At 40.3% G+C, this 23766-nt stretch overlaps 1 protein-coding gene across 1 annotated transcript in view; it reads left to right on the top strand.

Moving 5' to 3' along the window:
- Positions 1–14393, top strand: part of tmx3b (thioredoxin related transmembrane protein 3b) — a 36302-nt gene extending 21909 nt beyond the window's left edge. Inside the window, exons 13-16 of the mRNA XM_085286848.1 lie at positions 1696–1752; positions 5844–5973; positions 7526–7594; positions 12280–14393. Coding sequence (XP_085142974.1) covers positions 1696–1752; positions 5844–5973; positions 7526–7594; positions 12280–12543 — 520 coding nt within the window. The 3' untranslated portion in view covers positions 12544–14393. The remainder of the gene's footprint in view (positions 1–1695; positions 1753–5843; positions 5974–7525; positions 7595–12279) is intronic.
- The last annotated feature ends 9373 nt before the right edge of the window (positions 14394–23766 follow it).

Genomic DNA, 23766 nt, shown 5'->3' with positions numbered 1-23766 from the left:
ATTAAGTTTGACAGCGTGAGAAAGTGGAAGTGATGTAAAGGAATAGACTAGCAGCCGAGTACCCGGGAAAGCAGGCGGCTGAGTGATTACAGATCTTCCTTCTTGAACTTGCACATACGCTTCACGGTAACTGTTGAAAATAATCCTTGTTGACCTTGCACTGGGTGTTGGTGCAGCACCTCAGTTCATCCACTCTCTGCAACAAGCTGTTTGAGCTCCCTTCCCCTTTCCTTTAAAGCCAGCTGTCTTCTGATTGGCTGCTCAAACAAGCAGAACGCTTTGAAGGTGGGTGGAGCTTCTGATCCAGAATGAATTCACTGTTGTTTGTTTTTTGTTTTTTAACCCTGACTGCTTGTCCCATCTTTTAATTTCAGCCCACAGAAACATTTTGTTTTTAAAGCATTTCTAAGAACTGTGTGCCATGAGATGACGGGGCCACAAGATTATTTTATGATTACTCATTACCTAGCATAAAAACACCCTCTGGGATTTGGCTCTAAGTATAATGATGGTCAGAATGATGAGTTTAGATAGGTGAAAAAATACACCGACCTTACTTGGAATTTCTTTTTTTTTGGTTGTGCTCTGACTTTTGAAAATACTCAGTGAGAACTGCAGATAAAGTCAATATAGACAACCAGGATTTTAAAAAAAGTTTATTAGAAAACCTTGCCACAAAGGGAATATTTTATAAAAACGCAAACAGTTTGGACACACTTACCTTCAGTTTGTTCTACTCTCACATATACAAGGCTCTCGGTAGGTTACTCACTTTTTTGGCCAGTGTGCTCCATGATTCCTCCAGCCAGGAGAGTCAGTGGAAAGATATACATACATGGTGAAGAGACTTGTAAATGTTTAATTTATCGGATCTGAAAAGTACTAATAATAGCAAAGTAAAACTGGAATGGAATTTAATTTAATATTTTCTGTGCCTCAGTCTCGTATCTCAGTGGTTGTTTTGCCAGTCTTTGAGATCTGGATCGTTTCTAACAGTGCCTGATCTGTGTCTTATAGCATTGAAGTTATAAGCTGACTTTTTGATGAGCTTTATTCCCAGTCAGGCCCACTATTGTCAGCAAGATTATCAGTAACCCAGACTGATTTTTATATTGCATCCAGTGGCTATATTATACAGTTCAGTTTCTTCATAATCATGTCAAGCACAAGCAGTATTGTTTAGCACCCAGGGGACCAATGCCCTAGATGTTGCTGTGATTCAGAATGAATATAATATATATCTAGAGGCCTCCACAGTCAGTCATTCAGAGAAAGTTCCTAGTTTTCCTGGACTTGTGCAACCCCCTTTCCTAGTCTGCCCACAATACACTTTGCTCAGACATTGTGCAGCACAATGAGATACAAATTGAATTCCTCCTCCTACCTTATCGTTTAGATAAATCACCTGAGTCTTTTCTGTGCTAGAAAAGATGAGGAGAAACAGGAGATGGCACAGAATGGAGCTTTGGGGATATTCCCCTCTGTTAAACCGTTCTCCAGTTTCCAATAGCAAGAACATGTAATTTCATTCACCAAGTTTTCATAGCTGTATACTATTGTGCGTTGAAGTTTGTGTCCCAGTTTGTGCTAGTGTCATGCAGTCCACCGAGACAGGAAAAAGAGTTCATTTCACTCAGCTTTTTTTGGATGCAATGTTTCGCTTTCTCATGCCACTGATTTCTCTTGCATCTCCAGAGACTTCCAGTTTGGCCACATGGACGGGAATGACTACATTAACAGCCTCATTATGGGGTAAGTGTCTCACATTCAGCCTCCCTCTCTCTTCTCGTGTCATCCTCCTCGTTCTCAGCTTCATGTTACCTTCTGTCAGCTACTTATCCAGGTCTGCACTGACTTGTAATGCCAGCCTCTGCCATTAAAGATGCTCTCTTGTGGAGAAGTCAATTACACAGACTGTCATTTCTTTTTTAGTGCTCTTGGAAACTTTAAACCCCCCTTTCCCCCCTCTACATCCAGCATACACCCAGGAAAAGCACAAAGATCCACAAGCTCATGCAAATCTGGTTGTGAAAGTGCAGCCTATTGAGATGAATATGTGAGGAGTTTAGGGAAAGCGGGCTGTGCGTGGATTAAATCTATAGCGGTCATGTATTTTTCTAATAGCTTGCCAAAGAGCAACGCTAATGATGCAGTTAGACCCTTTGCTGCAGCAACTTTGTGCCCAAGCTGAGGCTGGCTGTTAGGGTGTCATGCTTAGGGAGGCCTTGAAACTGACATCCCTTCCTTTTAATTAGGCAGAACCCCACTACGACCAGGATGGCCGTCGCAGTCGGCATGTCTGTTTTGTGTCTACTAACGTACAGCATCTAATTATGTGTGTCTGTATAATTTTGTGTGAGAATCTGCATGCGTAAAACGACCGCGGCAGGATGTTATTTTAATTTGAGCATGTTATTGTTTGTATGAGCAAGATTATAGCAGACATGGTGTCCCAAGTCCTGTGTAATTTAGTCAGTGTGTCACTGAGTACAGTAGAAGTTATGGCTTGAAATATAACTACATTGAACCAGCAGGCTTCTGGTGCACAGTTGAAAATAGGCGGTGTTTATATTTAAGGATAAAAGAGGTGATTAGCCTTCCTAATTTTGTATGAGCACATACAATATGTATTTTTCCTGGGTTTTAGGGGACTGAATTTAGCTGCTGTAGCGCAGGATTAATTGCCCTCCTTTGAGGAATAAAATCCTGGCCTGTCAATGTCCACTAATCCTTTCCCTTAGGAGGGCCATGGAAATAAATCTGATGGCTTTTTATTCCTCTTTCTGTCATCACAGCGATTACTGTGTTCTGGCAGCAGTCTGTCTGGCGTAAGGCTGCTTCTGCTTTCACCAGAGGCACACAAACACACTCAGGAATACACACATACCAGATGAGAACCACTCAAAGTCTGAGGTCGTCTTTGTTTCTGTTTAAATGTAGGATTATCTCTAACCCCTTATATGGGATGCATTGTAGGCTGTGAAAAACGTGAAAAGATGTGAGCTGACTGAAAACTGGCAATATCGAGGGAGGACTTGTAATCGGAATGGGAATGATTACGAAAGGCATTTCTCCAGTTGGACATCCAAATGAACGACCTCCTGATGTCAGCAAACATCATTTTCTGATAACTTTAAATTGATATTTATCCAGATTTTATGTTGGCACGCATCCTAAATGTATATTCTGGACATACTGTGATAATGATTATCATAGTTTACAGCTGGGATTAGTAATTAGGCCTTCTTACAATAATTAATGCTCAGAAAATGCTTCTGGTAACAAAGCGCAAAAGGAAACTTTGAGAAAAACGAACTGATGAACTGTTGCTAATGAGTCCTGTTAAAAAAAAAGAAATAAAATAACATGAAGCCCTCAAATGTGTAAACTGCACATAATTTGTGCACAATTTGTTCACTTCTATTTTCATTTTTTAACACCAACTAACATTAGTGCATTAAAGTCAATATTTCAAAAATGTATTAATATATATGTTGTCCAATGTGCACAAAGGGTCAATGGGAAAGCACAAGACATGCCGAAAATTGCATAATTTAGAAATTGTGTAATCACATTGTGCCCAGCAGAGCAGCTTGAGCTGCAGCACATGTAGGCGAGTACATGCTAAAGCTGAGCAGACAGTTGTGAAGTCTTTGGTTGTATTCACAGTAAATTAATAACTAGTTTGTTAAAATTCATTTGCTGAATTTTTAATGAACAACAACCCTGTTCAGAATATAAGGAACAGCTTCTGATAAATCAGTATTAGACAACTGTTGGTTAGTGGTTGCTGGAGGTTGGAGGTAGAAGTCATTGTTTAATTGATTGCTAAAGCTTTAATCAGGCAGGCATCGAGACTGGTCAGTCACCCCCCAGCACTGACCAGCCTCCAGAGAAAGGAGGAATGACGAATAGTTGCTGGCAGTCGTAAAGAGGTACCAAAAACCTCCTTGGGATTGCTTTGGTTGTTAGCAGACTGCCTGTAGAGTGGCTCCAATACGCTGACGAACAAAAAACTTGGCTCAAGTCTTCAAGATGGGACTCTCATGTAGTTAGGGATGGGTACCGGTATCCAGTGTCATTATGGCACCGGTTCTGACATAAACGGTAGTAACCAGACCGAAAAGCAGCGCACATTTCGGTGCTTTATTTCAGTGCTTTATTTCAGTGCTTTTTTTCCTGAGATGTCATACACTTTGGATTCTAGCCAATCATTTTACCTTTCCAAGGATAGTAGGCGGGCCCAGGTACGTATGCTCTTTTAGAGCAGAGCTACAGATTAAAAATGCCCAAGGCGAAGCGGTCAAAAGTCTGGCTGTACTTCACAGCAAAAGATGCAAACTCAGCAGCAACAAGTGCTTTAAGGTGATACTGTGCAAAGGAGGTAACACCTCGAATCTGATGAAACACCTGGCGACGCATAGCCTTTTTTTAAAAGCCGAGAAATCACCGTATTTGATAGCTTGCTGCAAGACCGAGCACCGAGCACATCTACCCATCCCTACATGTAGTCTGTGCTTCTTGTGTTAGTTCTAATGAATACCAATAGTTTCTCAGCTCCTGCTCCATAGTGAATCCAAAGACATGTAATGGTATCTTATCGTCTAACTTTCTATCTAATATGCAAATTCCCGAGTTATTACTTGAATAGTGAATTTTGGCTAGACTAGAAATGAGCTCACTATTACTTTAATTCCTTTAGCAGTTTGTACAGATCTTGTAGGATGGTACATAAAAGAAAAACAACAACAAAACCACTGGCCCTAATTGCATAGAAACCATTTTTTGCAGTAGAAGAAGAATGTGTGCAAATGGTAGAATATATGACCCTTAATTATGGTGGCGAACCCCCAGTAGTCCCACTAACTGAGGCACCTAGGCTAATCCATATTTATTTTAAATGGGTGCCATCTGTTGGAGTAGGCTGGATGTCAGATGGAAATACCCATTCATAATGTGTGTGTGGTTGTGTGTGTGTGAGAGAGAGAGATTGCAGAACTCAGCTGGGCAGAGTAGTGAGGCACTGATGACTCTACCGCACAGGCGTATATGTTTGCACTCCTGATTTCAGCGGGGTGGTGGATTGGGACAGTGATGGATATGCGTGCGTGTGTGTGCAATTTGTTGCTGGGTTGAGTAACACCGCGGGGATGTAAGGTGGCAGCGCCGTGATGGACTGTTTGTGCGCCTGTGTGCATGTGTGTATCTAAGCACTAGGATACCTTATCTAAGCCAGGCTTTGGTGTTGTGCGAGACGTGTGGAAGAGGGATCGGTTGTTTGTATGACCTTATTCCCTATCTCACTGAGTTTTGTAATTCCTCTGCTGATTTGTCGAAATGAGCCGGCTTGGCAGCGTACAGCGTGTCACTGTTTCTGTGTTTTCTGTTAAAACAAAGCCTGTAAGATCACTGGAGTAGTTAGTATATGTTTTGTACGTGTCTCGGTGTGGATGCAGAGCTGCCTTCCTCTGGACTCCCTGGGCTTCACTTGTCAGTTTTAGTTTGTAAAGGTCTCTTTAACTGTGACCGGCACAGACCCATAAAATCCCTGAGTTGCACACTCTTTGTATAAAAGATGGAAGAAATGCCACTCTGAAATGGGCCACACTGCATCGCCTTTTTCCTTGGGAAAGAAAAATTCTCTGTTTGAAAGAAAACCCATGGGAAAAGTTGGGTTGCTCAGAGTACAAAGGGTTTGTTTATCTCACTATTGTATTCTCTGTGTTGCAATTTATTCTTTAAGACTACAATTTGTTCCCATCTAATGATGCTCTTTGATAATGGCAGTCTGAGGTGTGGGGGTTAAGAAGATTAAAAGCCGTGTTTCCTGTTTTTTTCCTCAGCGAGGTGACAGTTCCCTCCGTTATCATCCTCAACACATCCAACGAGCAGTACTTCCTGCCCAGTGAGCCGATCGAAAGCATGGAGCAGCTGGTCCAATTCATCAGCAGTGTTCTGAACGGTTCTGCACAGGTCCAAATCCTTCCCTCTCCCCTCCCTTGCCTCCCTTTCCTGCTTTCTGTTTATGTATTCAGCCTGGTGTAGCCTTCGCTCCCCTTCACCTTATGTTGTACTGTTGTAATCACACCAAATCTTCATTAATCAAGCATGTTGCCTTGCATTTTAAGTCCCCCACTCAGAAATTTTTTTTTTTATCAGATTAGATATTTTTCCAATCTCCTTTTTGCATGTTTAGATTTCATATTGCATTCCCTTTTGAATAGATTATCTGCAATAATTCTATGTTCTGAGCCAAACACTGAGATTACTACATGACTTTGTATTGTAGTGTGCGCACTAATCTGGAAAATAAATGTCATCGTTCTCTCTACTCTACGCTAAAGTCACCAGATGTATGAAACCATAAGCCAAACACCCAAAGGTCTTTTTCCTTTTTCCGAGAATGGTCTGGGCTATTTTTCGCCTGGCAAAACAAACCACCCTCCCACCAAATAAACAGCAACAGAAACCACCATGTTTCTGCAGTCCAGTTTTAGCCAAGCCCCGGACAGTTTCAGCCTCTACACGTCAGGCTCGTAATCTCAGCCATGTGGTGTCTCAGGGCCCGTTTGTCCTTCATGTAGAAATGCACCAAATAAAGTTTTTGCCCCACAAAAAATGTTACCATAGAATAGAAGTGGATTTCAAGGATTTTCTTGTGGAGTGTAGGGAGCTTTTTTGCTCCAAGCATGATCAAGTTTTGTGAATCTTTAATGCTTTTTCAATGGAAGTATAAAAAACATGAAAACTGGGTGTGTTTTTTGTGGAATTCGCCTCCTGTGAAGCATGAACCAGCCTCAAGAACAGAGTTACCTTAGCAGTCTGTCACATCGCTACACCTGGTTTTCATGGAATAATTATTTTATTTTTTTAAACTCACTGCTGCCATATTTAAGTCCTCGTTCCTTTGCTTCGTTTCAATTAAGAAGAAAAAGCTACAACTTCTTTATATGTTGTTTTTGCATAAGGATGTCTGATACCTTGCGTAGTTCTCATGCAATTTGTGCTTAGTCTGTTCAGCAGCTGCATCCACAAAGATTGTCTCATACCCCACCTTCAGCTTATTTCCAGAAGTCCTGCTTAGTTGGAGCTCACTAATTGGCCATCCTGATGAATTAGCATCAGGACAAATCACTCATTGGCTGCCCCGGTGCTTTTTGCCAATAAATGAGCTCAGATGGAGCAGAACTGCTGCACTGTGAGCAAACTAGAGTCAGGCACATTAGATAATTTTGTGCAAGGAAGTGGTTAATTAAACATTATTTAAAATGTCTGAAATGTACTAAGCACATTACTGGAGAACTGAAACCTGGATATTTCAGTCTGTGTATAGTATGTGTTGCTGTTTGCGAAGTTTTTATTGATTTATTGATTGTTTTGTGGTTTAGGGAATGCTTCCAGGTAACTGCATCAAATTGTTGTTGCCAAGCTGAAGAGTGCATGAAACCCTGCGCATGTCCTATAGAACTGGGATAGACTACACGTAGTAGCTTATCTGTGTCCATTAAACTCTGTCTTCCTGCAGGCATATGGAGGTGACGGCATCATTCAGAGGATCAAACGTGTTGCCTTTGATGCCAGGTCCACCATTATGGTAAGTTGGTGAGATTTCAATCAGAGAATATTGCCTAAGCAGGATGTAGCTCAAGTTCAAAGTGAAATGAAATACAAAACATCATCTAAGATTTCCACCAAAAAGCAATAAATATGTACAAAAGAGCGTAAAATAATTCAGTCTGCAGGATGTCTGCATCAAGTGTTCCTCAGGACTGAAGAAACAATATGACTAAAATTCAATCATGTCTTTTTTGTGCCCTGTTCATGAAGAATCAAGCTCCAAAACTATATTATTATTATTATTATTATTATTATTATTATTATTATTGTTGTTATTATTTCGTTGCATAGTTGCATTCCTAAAAATGAATTTAAGTGGTTGAATGTTATGCTTCATTATTATGCTGACCTCTCAGAGGGACTCAGTATGCCGGCTGAAATTTGGGTATAAAACTGGTAATTCAGTTTATTTAATAAATAACAATACATTTCTGAGATTTAAACAACCTTTTGACAAATTTTCTCAGTTTTGACAGACGGTATCGTAGATTTGTATTAAAGTTGACTTAAGCATACAGTGGCCAAAAGTTCAATATTTGCACTGCTTTGGTTCTGTTTTGGTCTCCACCACCTTCATGGGGAAATGTGTTTTTCTGTGTTCACCAGCTAATTGTAACTATTAACTAATGGCTTGTATACAGTTGGAACAATGTTCTGTGGGTTCTCACATTACATACAACACTTACTGTTTGTCAAATAAGAGTATTGCAGATGATTATCCAATCTAGCTTTCAAGCTAATATTACTTCAGGGTAATTTTACTATGCGACATGCTACTCAGAGGACGCTCTCCTGTTTAAGGATACCAGGCTTCACCTCTACAATTAAAGCGCAGCATTATCGTGCTGCACAATATCAAATTGCCCCTGTTATGGAATAATATTCTTGCTGTGTTTCAAAATGTGCTTCACCTTGACTGCGTTTGCTAAATTAGGGTTAATGCTCTGTGTTCAAGCTGCTCTGCAACAATGTCAAACAAATGCCCCTGTGCACTCCACTTTTCCTCTTTGAGGAAAAACAACATTTAGAGGACAAGATTGGATGTACAACTGAGAATATGCAGTACAGGCAGTAAACAGTCCGTAGGGAGAGGGGGGGAAAAAACAGCAGAGCAGATGGAGGTGGAGTGTTGAGGGAGGAGAGGGTCAGGCGGCTGAACTTCTCCTCCTTCTTTTACTCTAAGTAGTTGGTTCTTTTGGGAGAACTAGTGTTTATTTTACCAAGGGTGTGATAGGAATGTAAATACAGCTGTGAATAATACCTCTCAGCAGGCATGGTTGAACTTTAACCACGACTAACACTCTGCTCCGCCCATAACAGTGTCCTTAAAGCCATGTGGAGCATGTCTAAATGAGAATCGCATGCTTTAATGTTAGATTGAAGTAAAGGGTTTGACTTAAAGCTCAAACGAGAGCCTTTTAACAAGATATTAATTGAAGGTTTAATTCTTCGTGCGTCAGATCAGGCTTGACTCTCGGGTTATTAAATGAAATCAGTGATAAAGTAAGCCAGATGAGCAATGGGTAAACGTTTCAGTGCAAAAGAAAAGCTGTATTTCTTTGAGCTAAAAAAGCAACAATGCAGGATCTTTATTTGACTTCTTCTATTGGCTGCTTAAAAGTAAAAATCTTGTGTCAAGGGTCTGACTTACATCTGTAAGAGAAATGAAATGTGAGACTTGTGCTTTCCTAAATTTAGCAAGCTGGAAGTATCACCAGTCTAGTTTTGCTTACAGTGACATGATATAATATAGAGGAGATAGGCAACAGCCATCACCTTGCCCCTAGAGAGCCTATTTAAATTCATGTCTGACAGGAGCATGAAGAAGCAAGCGCATTAAGCCCAATGAGTCATAGCCAGCTGTGTTAGCATAGCATGCCCATCCGTTCCCTCATCCAGCATCACAGAGCACCGGCAATTACCATTCCTCTTCCTGTGGCAACGACTGAAGGGAACGTGAGTGTTTCTCTTCTTCTCAGCTCAGTGGCTGGCAGGAGTTGGGACCGAATGTGCCCTTTTAGGTGGATTCTCTCTGATGCAGTTTGCTACATTAAGATCATCTGAATTGTGCTTCACGTGTTCCTGAAAGAAAAAAAAAACAGATTTAATTACACTGGAGTGCTTAAGAAATATTAGAAATAAATTGTATCAAAGTGGAAAACATGGATGTGAAATGAGGGGTGCCTTAATTATTACCAGAGAGCAACTTGTTGGCTCTGCGTGTTTACTTTGATTTTTCTCTTAAGTGATCCTCAAGGATAAATGTAGTTGTTATAAATGTGCAAATTTGTCACTAACGCTGGTTTAATTTAAAATGAAAAGGTTGTAATTAGGATGGAAAGCACAGTCTCGACAAATGTAGCGTCCACAGAGGTTTGCGTCACGTTCCTCCAGCAGCTTTTTGCTCATTTCTGTTTCATCTTCGTCTCATAAGCGAGATTAGCCAGCTTGTGACCTGTAGTTACCTATAGCATCATGCTCTGTGCAGGTCTGCAGAGATTTACATTCATATTCATGGAAGCATAATTTCGGCTTTAATGTGCTCGCACGCACTAAAGCCGAGGGAGGTGGGAGGTGAGCCCGTAATAAGCAGGGCAGTGTGTGTGCAGGCAGTATCTTCAGAAAGACTAGTGCGTAACGGTGGGCCTGTGCTCGTGTTTGATTTTTCTTTATTCATCTTAGTTGAGTTTGTAAAATGAGAAAGTAAAAGAAACATGAAGGATGTTCGATTGAAGGCCAACGCTCTCCAATATGGTCATTTGGTGTAAAACAAAACAAGCGGCACAGCAGACGATACAAATAGTTTAACACACTATAAGCATCTGAAAATTACAGGACAGAAGTGGAATTAATACTAAAACATTAAACCCTGCGTGAGTGTATGGAAATGTTTCAAGACCAGCTTTTTAAAAACTTACACAACATGTAGTGTAAATGATAGAATACATGAATAAGTTACAAACTTGGCGAAAAAGTGTTTTGATCTGCAGATCTGATTTGAATTTGCTTAACTTTCTGCAGCTAAAGGCAGGCTCTTTGCTACTACAAACACTGGTTGTTGAGAGCAATGTGATGCTTTTATGGGACTGGACTGAACAGGTTGTGTTACAAGTAAGCAAGTCTCAGTGTGTGAATTTAAGAAACTGCAGCACTGACTCATCGTGGGACCTCTGGACCACAACTGAGCTTTAGGGTCTTATTTATCATATTTCCTCCCTTGTAGTCTCCGATAATGTGTGCACATGTCAAAGTACATGTGGCAGTTTCATTATATTTTGCCCCGAGCTCATAAACTAACCATCACTCCTACTAGCTGTTAGTCGTGGTAGACAGACAATCGGACCGAATTGACATTTTGCTGGATATTGATTTAGCCTGACATTTACCTCTTGTTAGCAGATTGTTTTGTCTTAAGCAGTCCTCATACTCACTTGACATCCCTTTTACTTTCCTTTTATTACCATTTGCTAGTAGTGTAGCTGGTTATTTCTGCGAATGACCTCAGATTACTGTGTACAGATGTATTCATTTTAATTTTTACTCCCCATTTTCTTGTCTGTGTCATGCGTGGATCTTGCTGAGAAGCTAGCTGGATTTCAGATTTTTTTTCCCCATAGAAAGGAAAACAAAATTAATCCTGTGAACGATGATCAGTTAGTGAAGGAAGAAAAAATCAGATTTCTTGGATAATATTATTGTTTGCACATAAATGTTTTGACTGACAGACAGACATACAGATAGATCAAGAGCATGGTGATGGATGAGACCATTAATGACAAGTCGTTCGCCAATGAGTGTGTAGATTTGAACCAAATCTACACACTAAAAATTAGTTTTTATTCAGCATGACCATAAATGGGTGACTGAAAGTGTTCACAGACATCAAGACAGATTTTTTTTTTATATATAGACTTCTATAGGGCCAGGACTCTATTTGCAACCACAGCTGTCGCCATCTGGTGCACGTTCAAGACACTTCAGCATAATTTAATTTTCCATATTAACTTCACAATATATTAAACAACACTGGAAATAGCGATTGAGTAATTAGAAACCTATCTGGAAATAATTCTCACTCAAATTTTTAAATCAAATGACAAACAATGATCACTTCCTCGTGGACTTCTGTTCTGTGAGACCTTTCGAAACCAGAGAGTTGCCCCCCCAGCTGTTAGAAACAATGCAAGTTTAAGGTACGCTGTATGGATACAAGTATTGGGCCACACCTCTAAATCACTGAATCCAGTTGCTTTTCGACCTGTTGCCACAGGGGTATAAAATCGAGCTCTTGGCCATGCTGTCTGCTTTTACAAACATTTGTGGAGGAAGGGTAATCCTAATGCACTAACAGAGTTTGAGTGTGGTACCATAAGAGGATGCCACTATTGCGAAAAGTTATTTTGTGAACTTTCTTCCCTCATAGATATTCATCAATCTTTTATTTGCAGTTAATGGTGTTTAAAGTGGTGTTTGGTTGCTGAAAGATAAAACGAAGGTTATATATTTTTCTCTTGTATTTTCTCACTGGATTATTTCAGTGTTTTCCTCAAGTTACTGTATTAGTGTCTTTTACAAATTTGTCTCCCTATACTCTCCCTCACCCCTCGTGCTTCGCGTTCTTAATTTTCCTTTCATCTTTCGCTGTCTTCTTTCCCTCATCAGTCGGTGTTTCGCAGCTCTCCACTGCTGGGCTGCTTCCTGTTTGGCCTACCGCTGGGCGTAATTAGCCTGATGTGCTATGGCATCTGCACAGCTGAGTCTGATGACGGTTCGGATGACATAGATGCGCCGAAGAGAGAGGGCCTGACTGACGAGGAGGAGGAAGAGGAGGAGGAGGAGAGGCAACGTGCTGCGGCGCTGGAGGGCCCAGAAGAAGAGGATGAGGACGTTGGAGAGAAGGATCCTGAAGAGAAGAAAACCGATTAACACAGGGGCACCTGCTGGATAGAGGATCATAGGCCTAGTCAAATGCAGTGACATGAAACTCAAAGACATATCAATGTGTTACTGTTGTGCTTTGTTTTTCATCTCACTTCCCCTCAGAGCCCCTCTAGCACAGACTATTCTTCCATCTTTGAGTTCTTTGTCTGCGTGTAAGGTCGGCTGCTTGGCGAAGCCACTGAATTATGTTGAAAGCAAACAGCCTCTTTAATGATGGAGTGTAAACACTGTTCACATGAAGAAGGGATGGCTGCGAACCAAACATACCATCTTATTTATTATGATTCCAACCAACCAACCAGTGGTTAATTCCATGTGACGTGTGACACCCTGATTTCATAGGTCAGTGTCTTGAAACCACTTTTTTTTTTGTCGCATACCGAACTATTTTTCATTTTAATTCTCATTTTCTATATTATCCTACAGTAGTAGAAACTGATTGATGTTGCCTTTAAATTTGCCCTCAATCCATTGTGTAGGCTTGTGTATTGTTATTGACGCGTGTAGAATGAAAAAGAAGTGCCCAACAAGGAAAATCTGCCATCGTTGAAATGTGCAGTTTTTGTTTTTAATTCTGTGTTATTGCCTAAAAATATTTCTTCTTATAAAGGGTTACAAAGTGCCCAGACAGTTCTGCACTTCACCGCATTTCTCTGTCAGCCATCTGCTGTCATTAAGAAAGACTGGGGACAATAATCGGGATCACTCGCTGTGATACCGACACACGGCAGATGGACATTTTTAACCCATTTCCTTCCAACATGACCAACTGGGTAAAAACAAATAAAAAATATCCTTATATAGACAGGTTGTACCTGTCTAGCAAAAGCCATAACATGCACCAGTAGCTCCTGTGGATCTTAACAAGTCATATTCCTCAGACAGACAAGCTCTGTCTGTTTCCATATTTCAGGCTATCCCCCATCACCGGTTTCTATATTCAATTCATTTGACATTTGAAGTTTACATCCCAATGCCCTGAGATGTACACAGAGCATGTAGAACATTAGGATTGTCTTTATGCTGCTGAGTTGTTGTTGTTCTTTTTTTTTTCTTTGTTGGTCTCAAGGCATAGAGATCCTGTATACCCTCTCCTTGTGACTAAAGTGTGTGTAATAGCTGAAATCAAGTAGGGATAATGGATTCCTCCTTAATTCACCAGACCAATCTATTTCATAAAAAGACAGAGTGTTCCCAAAATCCTCTACACCCAGTGTAATAACATTTTCATGAAAATTCCACAGTACAGTGCACCTTACTGGATTTAGGGTGCAATGAGGCAGAGACCTCAAAGCATCTGAAAACACAACTTGAATATCTGTAAAATAGATTCTTACTCTCAGCTGGTACGGCGAGTTACGTGGCGTCCACCTTTTCCAATAAAGATCAATTTTCTTCAATATAAGATTTTCTTCTTGTTTTTTGCCAAGAGTTAGAGGACATGGTTGATGCTGCTGACATGTGTCTACGTCAGCAGGTAGGCAGCTTATAGCATAAAGACGAAACTGGGGCCGCGCTCGCCCGGCTCTGTCCAAAGAGCTGCCTCAGAGCTCCTTTAAAAAGCAGGAATAACAGTAATTTCACCATTCGGTTCTAGTTCAGTAACCCATTCGACTCAATATAAGCACACCTTTTCTCTTTTAAAAGAAAATTGTTATTATCTGTGGTTTACTGTGAAGCTGCGCTAAAGGAGCCATGCCCTCGCCTTGCCTTCTGGTCTGTAGTTGCCTACCACTATCTGCCAAACTTCCCGTTAGGGTTTGAATTGAGTTTGTCACATTTTATTACAGGTTTGAAAGATTGAAATAAAGATGGTCGTCTTTTTTTCTTGCTCATTGGAATTTCTTTCTTTTTTTCATCATGTAATGTCGGGTTGTTAGGTTTCCTTTTTTGTTTTTTCTTTTAGGTCTGTCAATCTTCCAGCTACTGTGCTGTGCAAAAGTCTTGAGCCGGTCCTCACATCTTTGTTTTACTTCCAAGCGCCAGAGTTATTTAAATTTTTAAAAAGTGGTTGTGAGCAGTAGTTCTCTGGGCTTTTTGAAGATCTTGGACATGATGCCTTTTCCCCTCAGCAGTGTGGGTAGGCGGCGTGGACATTGAGTTTGTGAATTTGGTAACTCGAGAATGAGGTGAAATAGGAGCTTCAAGTTGATACCAAAGGTGTATCTACTAAAAGCCTTGGACAGGATTAAAACTCAGTGACCTAGACCTCAAAGTCAGAGGTAAATTTCACTGAGAACACAGTAAGATTTTCAGTTAATGCCATTGGTGAATGTCCTAAAAATTTTGGATGTGTCTCAGGGACCTTGATCTGAAAGCAAAAGTAAGTTTTCTGACCATCTTGTGTATGCAATAACAAGATGATGTAGGATTTTGTAATTGATACTATAGGTGGCTGAGGGGTAGCAGTATCACAGTATTTCAGTATAATGATTTTGTTTGGTAAGCTATGTAACTGACCTGTTACGGTTAACAAGGCTCCTAACTCAAAGAATGAACCAGTTCCAGGTCTACACCAACACATACCAGACAAAAAACAGTTGTAGGTGCTTTGTTAGTAGCAGGTTGTCAGAAAAACACACTGAATATCTTTATCTGCATGTATGAAAAATGCCAAAGATGACAGAATCTGACAGACATAAAATAGTAATTTTGTACAAACAAAGTGATTCCCAAAGAGTTATTAATCAACAATTGGCAAATCACAACACATCTACACTGAAAAAGAAATGGCAGCAGGTGTTGCTTCTGACTTTAAACCCTGGTAGAATAATACAAACTCCTTATGTTCTGTATTTCCTTCTGTACTAATGAATAAATCACTGCACGTATTTTCTTTGGTAAATGGTAAATGGCCTGTATTTATATAGCGCTTTACTAGTCCCTAAGGACCCCAAAGCGCTTTACATATCCAGTCATCCACACACTGGTGATGGCAGCTACATTGTAGCCACAGCCACCCTGGGGCGCACTGACAGAGGCGAGGCTGCCGGACACTGGCGCCACCGGGCCCTCTGACCACCACCAGTAGGCAACGGGTGAAGTGTCTTGCCCAAGGACACAACGACCGAGACTGTTCAAGCCGGGGCTCAAACCGGCAACCTTCCGATTACAAGGCGAACTCCCAACTCTTGAGCCACGATCGCCACGATAGCCACGATCTTTGAAAAACATAAAGAAATGAAGGCTGCTTCAAGACTTTTGCACACTATAGTTCTCTGCCAAGCTTCAATTATCACACAGACAAATGTGTTTTTTTTTTTTCTTCCCCCCACTTCCACCATTATAATCCTTGGCAGAGGTGTGTACTCACATATGGCAGATATAATCACATTTTTGGAGAGCTAGGTTTAACCAGGGCTGATTGCTTTCCTTGATGTGAAACTCATTTATTTCTTCTCTTTAGGGAAAGACGACGTTCTCAAGTCAAACTCAGAAACGTGACTTTACATAATGAAAAAGCACACCGTCAGCATACTTCCCTCACATGATTTGAGAGGGGGAAAAAAAGTGTTGCTTTTCGTAAAGTTTGATTGGTTGTTTTCAAGTCTGATAAAGTCAGAGAATTTTCCAGCGGATGTCTTTTTGGGGACAAATTACCACATAGGGGGAGATAATATATTACTACATCAGAATCAGTGTCATTGAGTGGTGCTGATGCAAAAAGTAATTCATCGCTCAATTACCTCGCGCTATATTCTGAGAATGAGTTTCATCGTGTGCTAAATGAAGGAGGCCTGGTGTCTCTCTCTCTCTCTCTTTTTTTCCCAAAGTACCAACAGTCTGGCGCGCTAGACAAGGGCAATTACACACTGAAGCTCGTTCTGACGTCTGTCTTATGTTGGAATGGCAAATTAAGGCGAGATAGTAATCATCTCATTTCTGACTCACATGGGAGGTGTTTAATGGTTTAGGTTCACATGTAAGGTCAAAGCAAAAAATAAAAAAGAAGGAAAGATAGATGGTTATTTCCGTTAATGCTTCAACCCTCCATGTCGAGTGTAGTCTGAGCTCAGTTGGTGTCAATCAGTAGCAAGATGAGAAATAGCTGATTAACTTTGCTCACCATGGAAACCAGCCCACACTTGTTCTCTGTGAGTCTTTGCAAATCCTGTTAGAAACAAGAGTATTTTATTTATTTATTTATTTATTTATTTTTGTATGGTTGATAGATGGCTGCAGCTGCCCGATTCCATCTGTTTGCTGCCACTATAGAAAAATACCTCAATGCCTAATTACACAAACAATGTAGGCAAATCTGCCCTTTTGAGATATCTCACCTCCTCTCAGTGAATCGGTGTGTGTGTGTGTGTGTGCACACGTTTATTTCGTTCAATCATCAGCTGTTACATCCTTTCTCATAGCCCTGTCTATGACTATTTTTGGGGATCCGACTTTACCTCAACAGTTCAACTGGGCTTAATAGGCACTTGTCAGCCTGTCAGTCGATAGACGGTGCTCGTTGCTGTCGTTTTCTTCTGTGCGCTCTGACAATTTGGCAAACTTTTCTTCAGGGCTTGTGTGAAAATGATTCTGCAAAGATGGTTGCTGCCCATCAATGCTGTTACAACTTCTCCTGCAACAAAAAGCATCAAGTAGGCAAACTCCTGCAGGGGATGGTAACTGCAGATAGAAGCTGAGATAAGAACTCCGCATTAGAGCAGCAAACACACCCTGTTTTTGAAACACACAGGACGTGGTAAAGAAACTATGTTTAGTTTGTGATGTCTGAACACTATTAGATCTCACCCATTATGGTACAGAATCATCACAAAGATTTCAACCCACTTATGCACGTGTGCCTTTTTCTTCCTTAAGTCCGTCTATTCCACATACTCTACACTTACTGGCCACTTCATTAGTTGCACCTTGTTATTGATGGATTGGATTCCTTTTTGAATTGAAACTGCTTTGTGGCATAGATTCAACAACATACTTCAAACATTCCTCTTGATCTCACAGTCACAGCCACCAGGTTGTTGTCATGCTCAAGAAACTAGTTCTAGATGATCCGAGCTTTGTGACACCATGCATTATCCTGCTGGAAGCAACCATCAGAAAATGAGTACACTGTGGTCTCAAAAGGGATAGATGTGGTCAGCAACAATACTCAGGTGGGTTGTGGTATTTAAAACATGCTTGAGGGGCCGAAAGCGTGCCAAGAAAATATCCTCAACACCAACAGCAGCGCTGGCATTTGCTCACACAAAGCCGGACGGTTCCATCCAGTTTCGAGACTCATCAGACCAGGCAATGTTTTTCTTCTATCAATCTTCTTTTGTTCAGTTCTGTGAGCCTGTGTGAAGCCTCGGTTTCATGTTCTTATCTGACAGGAGTGGCACTTGGTGTGGTCTTCTGCTGCTATAGCCCACTTGCTTCAATGTTCAGAGATGCTCTTCTGCATACCTTGGTTGTAACAAGTGATTATTTCAGTTACTGTTGCTTTTTTTTTTTTTTTTTGCTCAAAGCAGTCTGGCCAGTCTACTTTAATCTCTTAAATAAGCAAGCTGCTTTTGTCCCCAGAGAACTGCAGCTCACTGGATATTTTCTTATTTTCAAACCATTCTCAGTAAAACCCAGGGATGGCTGTGCAGTAAAATCCCAGTAGATCAGCAGTTTCTGAAATAGTTAAACAGCTCATCTGGCACAAACAATAATGTCATATTCAAAGCCACTTAAAATTACCTTTGTTCTCATCTGAGATGCAGGTCATCCTTCAGACTACAGATATTTGCATTAACAAACAGTTGAACAGGTGTACAAGTATGCGTTGAAAGATCACAGAATGTTCTTGTACACAAACTATTTGAGAGCTGTATCAAAAACAGTACCCAAATAACTTTTAAACTACATTTATTATTATATTATTATTATTTCATGTTCAACCTGATGGACGCGTGTGCTACCTCTGCATCCTGTGCTCCACAAGCTCTGTTTTCTCTGCTCGGGTGTTTATTTTTAATCTAAAATTTGGTATTTTATTGTTGCAGTCCATGAGGGTTGACTAAGCAGCATCTTCTGGAATAAAAAAAAAGGTAAATCCATGGCTATGCAATAAACTACAGCTGGGGGCGGGGGTTGTATTATTTCATAAGTGATTCATTTGGACACTGGATTTAGATTCATGGTCACTTTGATTATTCAAATGTCCCATCAAAGGCTCCCATGTTCCTCAGTTCTTTATATGTGCCATCCTAAGGTTCCTATTCTCTCCAGCTAACAGGAAGCTAATAAACAAGGTGCTCTGTATGAAGTTAAAGTAGGTTATCAAGAACTAGAGTCAGTGTTTGGGTGTCCATCCCACAACAGATATTTTGATTTGCTATATTTCTTCAAAATCTATAAACAAAAACAACTTTAATTCTTTATTTTAACATTTTGAAGCCTCTACATTCAGCGTTATGTCTGCTTACATTTTATTCTTTTTGGAGCTATAAATGACCGTACACAGACTAGAGAGTGGAGTGCTAAGTTGTCGGCTAATGCCAGCATGCTACAAAGATTCATTTTCAAACTGTATGGATGCATTTTACAGGCACAGATATTTACTTATTAACATATAGATACATTGGACAGACTGTTAGTACAGTTAACTCAATAATAATTGCATGAAATATTGTCCAAAAGGCGAAACCACAAAAATTGATAGAAGTTAGCTGAGGTGATTCCTAGCAGATAGCTAGCAGATAGCTAGCAGTAGGCTAATCATGTACAAAGAAGCCAGACAGCAGTGTAAGCCTTAACAGGGCTTCAACAGGTGAGTTATTACAAAGATTTAAATGAAAAGGCAAATTTGACATTTTCTATTAAGTATTTTTATCAAACATAAAACCCTTTATTCTGTTCAGAGTCCATGCTGATCCACTCCCATCTTTGAATGAATATAAGCAATGCGTTTGGCCAAAGCTGCTGGAGTATAACCTTCTCTACATTCAGATAAGTTCACACTTGCCTACTGACATGAGACATAAGCCCTAAATACTAAAAACTGTTTGGCGTTTAGACGTGCACGCTGATGATTGCTGCTTTGCTCTTGCCATACCTTTAAATCGATTCCACAAATGGAAGCAGAGTATGACAGCCTGACAGTGTGGTCTGATATCAGGCCAGTTTTGCACCTGTAAATGATGTTTTTTAAATGCTGCTCTTGCTAGAGCCACATGCGCCCCTCTATAAGGTGGAGAGATTTAAAGCTTAACAGACCTGCCATGTGCAGTCGCTGTTGGAAAAATGGTCCATTTAAAATCGTGACAAATAAATCAACTTCTTTCCGTATTCCAGTTTGTGACAATTTTTTATTTATTGCTGAAATGATGCACATCTCTGCTGAGAATAACAAGTGCATATTATCCCCTGCCAAGAGCACTGTAAGCGTTTCCCAGTGGTGTTTTTCTCCTTATCGCTCTACCAACGGGCCACTGCCACACAGCAGTTGCCTAATGATGTTTCCTGGGTCGTGATCATTTACTGAAGGGACCTGTCCCCTCAGGGTGGTCTTGGTGACTTACAGTACCTGAGATGCAGCTGTTTCTGGAGGAGGTGACATGTGCCCAAATGTAGCTGTGAATGCTGTCACTCCAACCGCTGCCACAGGCTCCTTTCCGTCCTCCAACCTGATTATCGAGAGAACTTAAAAATCAGCCTTCACATTCAAGGCGCAAAACAGGTTCATCAACAGATGAATGAGTGCAAGCAGTGTGTGCGTATATGTGTGTCCCAGCCTTTGTGTGTTTAATCTGCGCTATTTCACACAGATGTTCAGGGACGTTATGTGTCTCGACTGCTGGGTCCAGAGCTTACTTCTAAGCCCCCTTATAGTGACTGTAGCCAGCTGGGTGTCAATGATGGTACAGTCAACAACACTTCCACACTCATGCACTCTTCCTTACTGCGCGCGCACACACACACACACACACACACACACACACACACACACACACACACACACACACACACACACACACACTTTATGTGGGACTTTCTGAAGCTCAGGCAACAACCTGGAGGAAGCTTGTGGGAGCAGTCTTTGAATCCCTTTAACTCTTAAAAACCGGATATCTCAGAAAATACTACCCGGGTATAAGAAGCTAAGTGCTATACTCTGTAAAGAAAGTGGGATTTATTTAAGTTAAGGGCTTTTGCATGATAATCCTTTCACAGGCATGCCTAGAACATTTCGAATGGGTGGGTTCAATAGCTGAGGAGAAAGAAGTAGCTATATATATATGGAGAATACAATACATGGATTCACACATGTATTCAGGACTGTTTCATCGAAAGATTACGAATATTTCCATCTCAGCAAAACAAACCTAAATGACTTGATTTGCTTTGCTTATGTTTGCTTTACAATATGTTTGAGGTTGGGCCAAGGGAAATCCATTATAGAAACTTAACAGGGCATTTCTAATCAACTGCCAATTCCAGGACTATCAGTTTAGTCAAGTGCACGAGTACAAATTATTCTAATGTGTCAATACGTTGCCAAGATCTGGAAGAAGATCCAAATTGTCATTTCTGGATTAGAGGAAATTGATTTGAATGTTCATGAACAACCCAGGAACCACCAAGTCTCAAGCTTGCCTGAAGTGAATTTTACATGGCCATGGCCTGAGAGTCAGGCTTGACTGAAATCTGTAGCTGCCAAAATGTTCAGACAATTATTGAGCTATTTATGCACAAGAGGGATATTTAGAGGGATAAAGGTCATGTTTTTAAACTTAAGATTACTGTACCAACTCTCAAGCACGGTGGTGGTAGCGTCATGCTCTGGGGCTGTTTTGCCAGGAAACCAAATAATTTAAATGAACTCTACCAATTTCATTAAGAAGGGTGGTCGATTATTCAACCAGAATTATGCCAGAAGGCAAAAACGTCTAGTTGAAGTGCAATTTGCCAAAGGACCAAACTTAATGAGGGTGCATGTATATGTTCGAGCCTGTGTGGATTAGAGAAAATCCAAAATAGTTTCCAAATTCTGCATCCTGTTCTGGTTTTTAAAAATCATTAAACATGTATGCTGTACAACAATGCCACACTGGAAAACGAACAGTTCAAACAAATCATGAAAGTCCCAGGTTTACCACAACATTCATGCCCGTGATGAGTGTGTACTGTATCTAAACGTCTGACCTCAGCTGTACGCACTACTTTCCTATTAGTTGCTCTCTTGTAAATGTCATTATTTGTTGGAGAACTAATGTGCAACAATAGACAATATAGATAGTTATATAGATAGTTATGATAAAGCTTTGTACACAGAGGAGCCTTCCAAAAGAGTGTTCAAAGGATAATCCGAATCTTTTTAGTCTATTGAGGAGGAAATGCACTTATCTGAGTTGTTCTGTATGATTAACTGCAATAACAGGCAGCTTGAAAGAGCAGGCTTCTATATTTATTCTCTTCATAAGTACTTCATTGCTTTTAATGAGTTGTTGAATGCAAACAATTTTGTTATTTTATTCATGTTCATGACAAACATGTCCAAGATTTTAAAGGTCAAGGACTGAATGACTGTAAAACCCATGTGTGCCAAATGCTCAAGCTTTAGGCACTTTTCCAGTGTCATTGCAATGTTTAATACACCTAGATTTGGGATTTGAGAAGAGATTTCCTCATAATGTCTTTGCACTGCACTCCCACACACCTGGTGTATCAGTTTCGTAATAGGCTTTGATTTCAGAATCCAGGAATAAAAATATGTAGCTAGAAATGAGCACAATAAACAGCCCACTATCCCAACTATGGTGCTCTGCAGAAACCCTTACATCAGTGCGGCACCAGAGAAAAATCAAGCATTTAAAACTTACCAGATGCCTTTGAGATCTGATGTGAACAATGACAAGTCAAGTACAGACAACTGCTCCTGATGTGCTAGTCTTTGGAAGAGCGACACAAAATGCTGTTAGTGGTCATTACTGAGTCCACTTTAGCATCCAGCACCACAGAGAAATAGCCACATAGAGCCTACAGAGAGTAATAACATCTTATTGCTCTTGTGGTCACATTTGGCCCAGGCCAGTGGTTAACTTTGCAACCTAATAGGAAATGTTTCCTTTTCAGCTCCCTCTGATAGCTTTTTAATTGCTTTCAGTGACACTGTCACCTCTCTTCCTCAGTAGCCTCAGGACCATGTTGTGTTTTCTATGGCGAGGGAGCTCTGCAATGTAATCATGAAATGATCATAATTAGGGAAACATAATTGTGTGGAGTTATTTGGTTTAAAATGACCTAGAGGTACAAACTAAACTCTTAAAATGCATTTTTGTTGATAGTAGATGGCTTAGGAACGCATTCAAAACAAGCAATAATGAGGCCCAAGGATTATTACTGTTTGTAAGGACCACAACAACAAAGTCTAACAGACTCCTTGGGGCTTCTGGGTTGTAATGCACTGAATTACTTTTATTGCATGAGGCTATGCTGAAAAACGTCTTCAGTATTTGTTGACTGTGGGAAAAATATTCCAAGGACAAAATACTAAAGGAGCCTTAAATGATCGGTGTGAAATAAAGTACCTGAATAAAATGGTCCCCGACTCATTTTTAAGGTGCGACTGGTATATCTCGATCTTACATAAGAAACCAAAATAACTTTATTTTCTGAAAAAAGCTCGTCTTAAAATGGCACTACTGTTTCACAAGGAGGAAGATAAATCAAATGTTTGAGGATGAGTAATTAAATATAAATATTGGTAAAACATTAATTAAAAAATGTTTTTTTAATTTTTTTTATTCACACAAGATGTTAAGAAGACAGTTTTACATATTTTAGATGATCTTACAGTAGTGTGTAAAGATCTTTGCCACTCATTATTTCTTGTTTTGCTAGGAAAATAGAAAATTATTTATAATTTTATAATTTATAATTTTTTGATTTTTTTTTGAAAAATGTGCGATGTGGACGTCGGCTCCTTTTGTTCCATCCTCTGTTAAAATTGCTGCTTGGCATTGTGTTTTTCAGTCACTGCCATCCTGAAAATAGAAACGATTGCCAATTACAAGGCTTTTCAGATGGTATTGCATGATGGATCAAACTCTGACTGTACTTTTCTGCGTTCATCATTTTTTCAATTTTGACCTGATCCAGAAATCATGACAGAACCTCCATCGTGTTTTTCAGATGGGTGTAGACACTCACTGACACTCACTCCCTCTTGACCTCCTCTCTGCATACAACATTTTGGATTACTCACTCCATAAGACCTGT

The sequence above is a fragment of the Mchenga conophoros genome, linkage group LG9, assembly GCF_057382185.1.
Source record: "Mchenga conophoros isolate Kocher_MC1m ecotype Shallow Benthic linkage group LG9, M_conophoros_male_GT1.1, whole genome shotgun sequence".
NCBI classification, from domain to species: domain Eukaryota; kingdom Metazoa; phylum Chordata; class Actinopteri; order Cichliformes; family Cichlidae; genus Mchenga; species Mchenga conophoros.
Note: the sequence above shows the minus strand (reverse complement) of the source record. Positions and strands in the feature narration are given on the sequence as shown.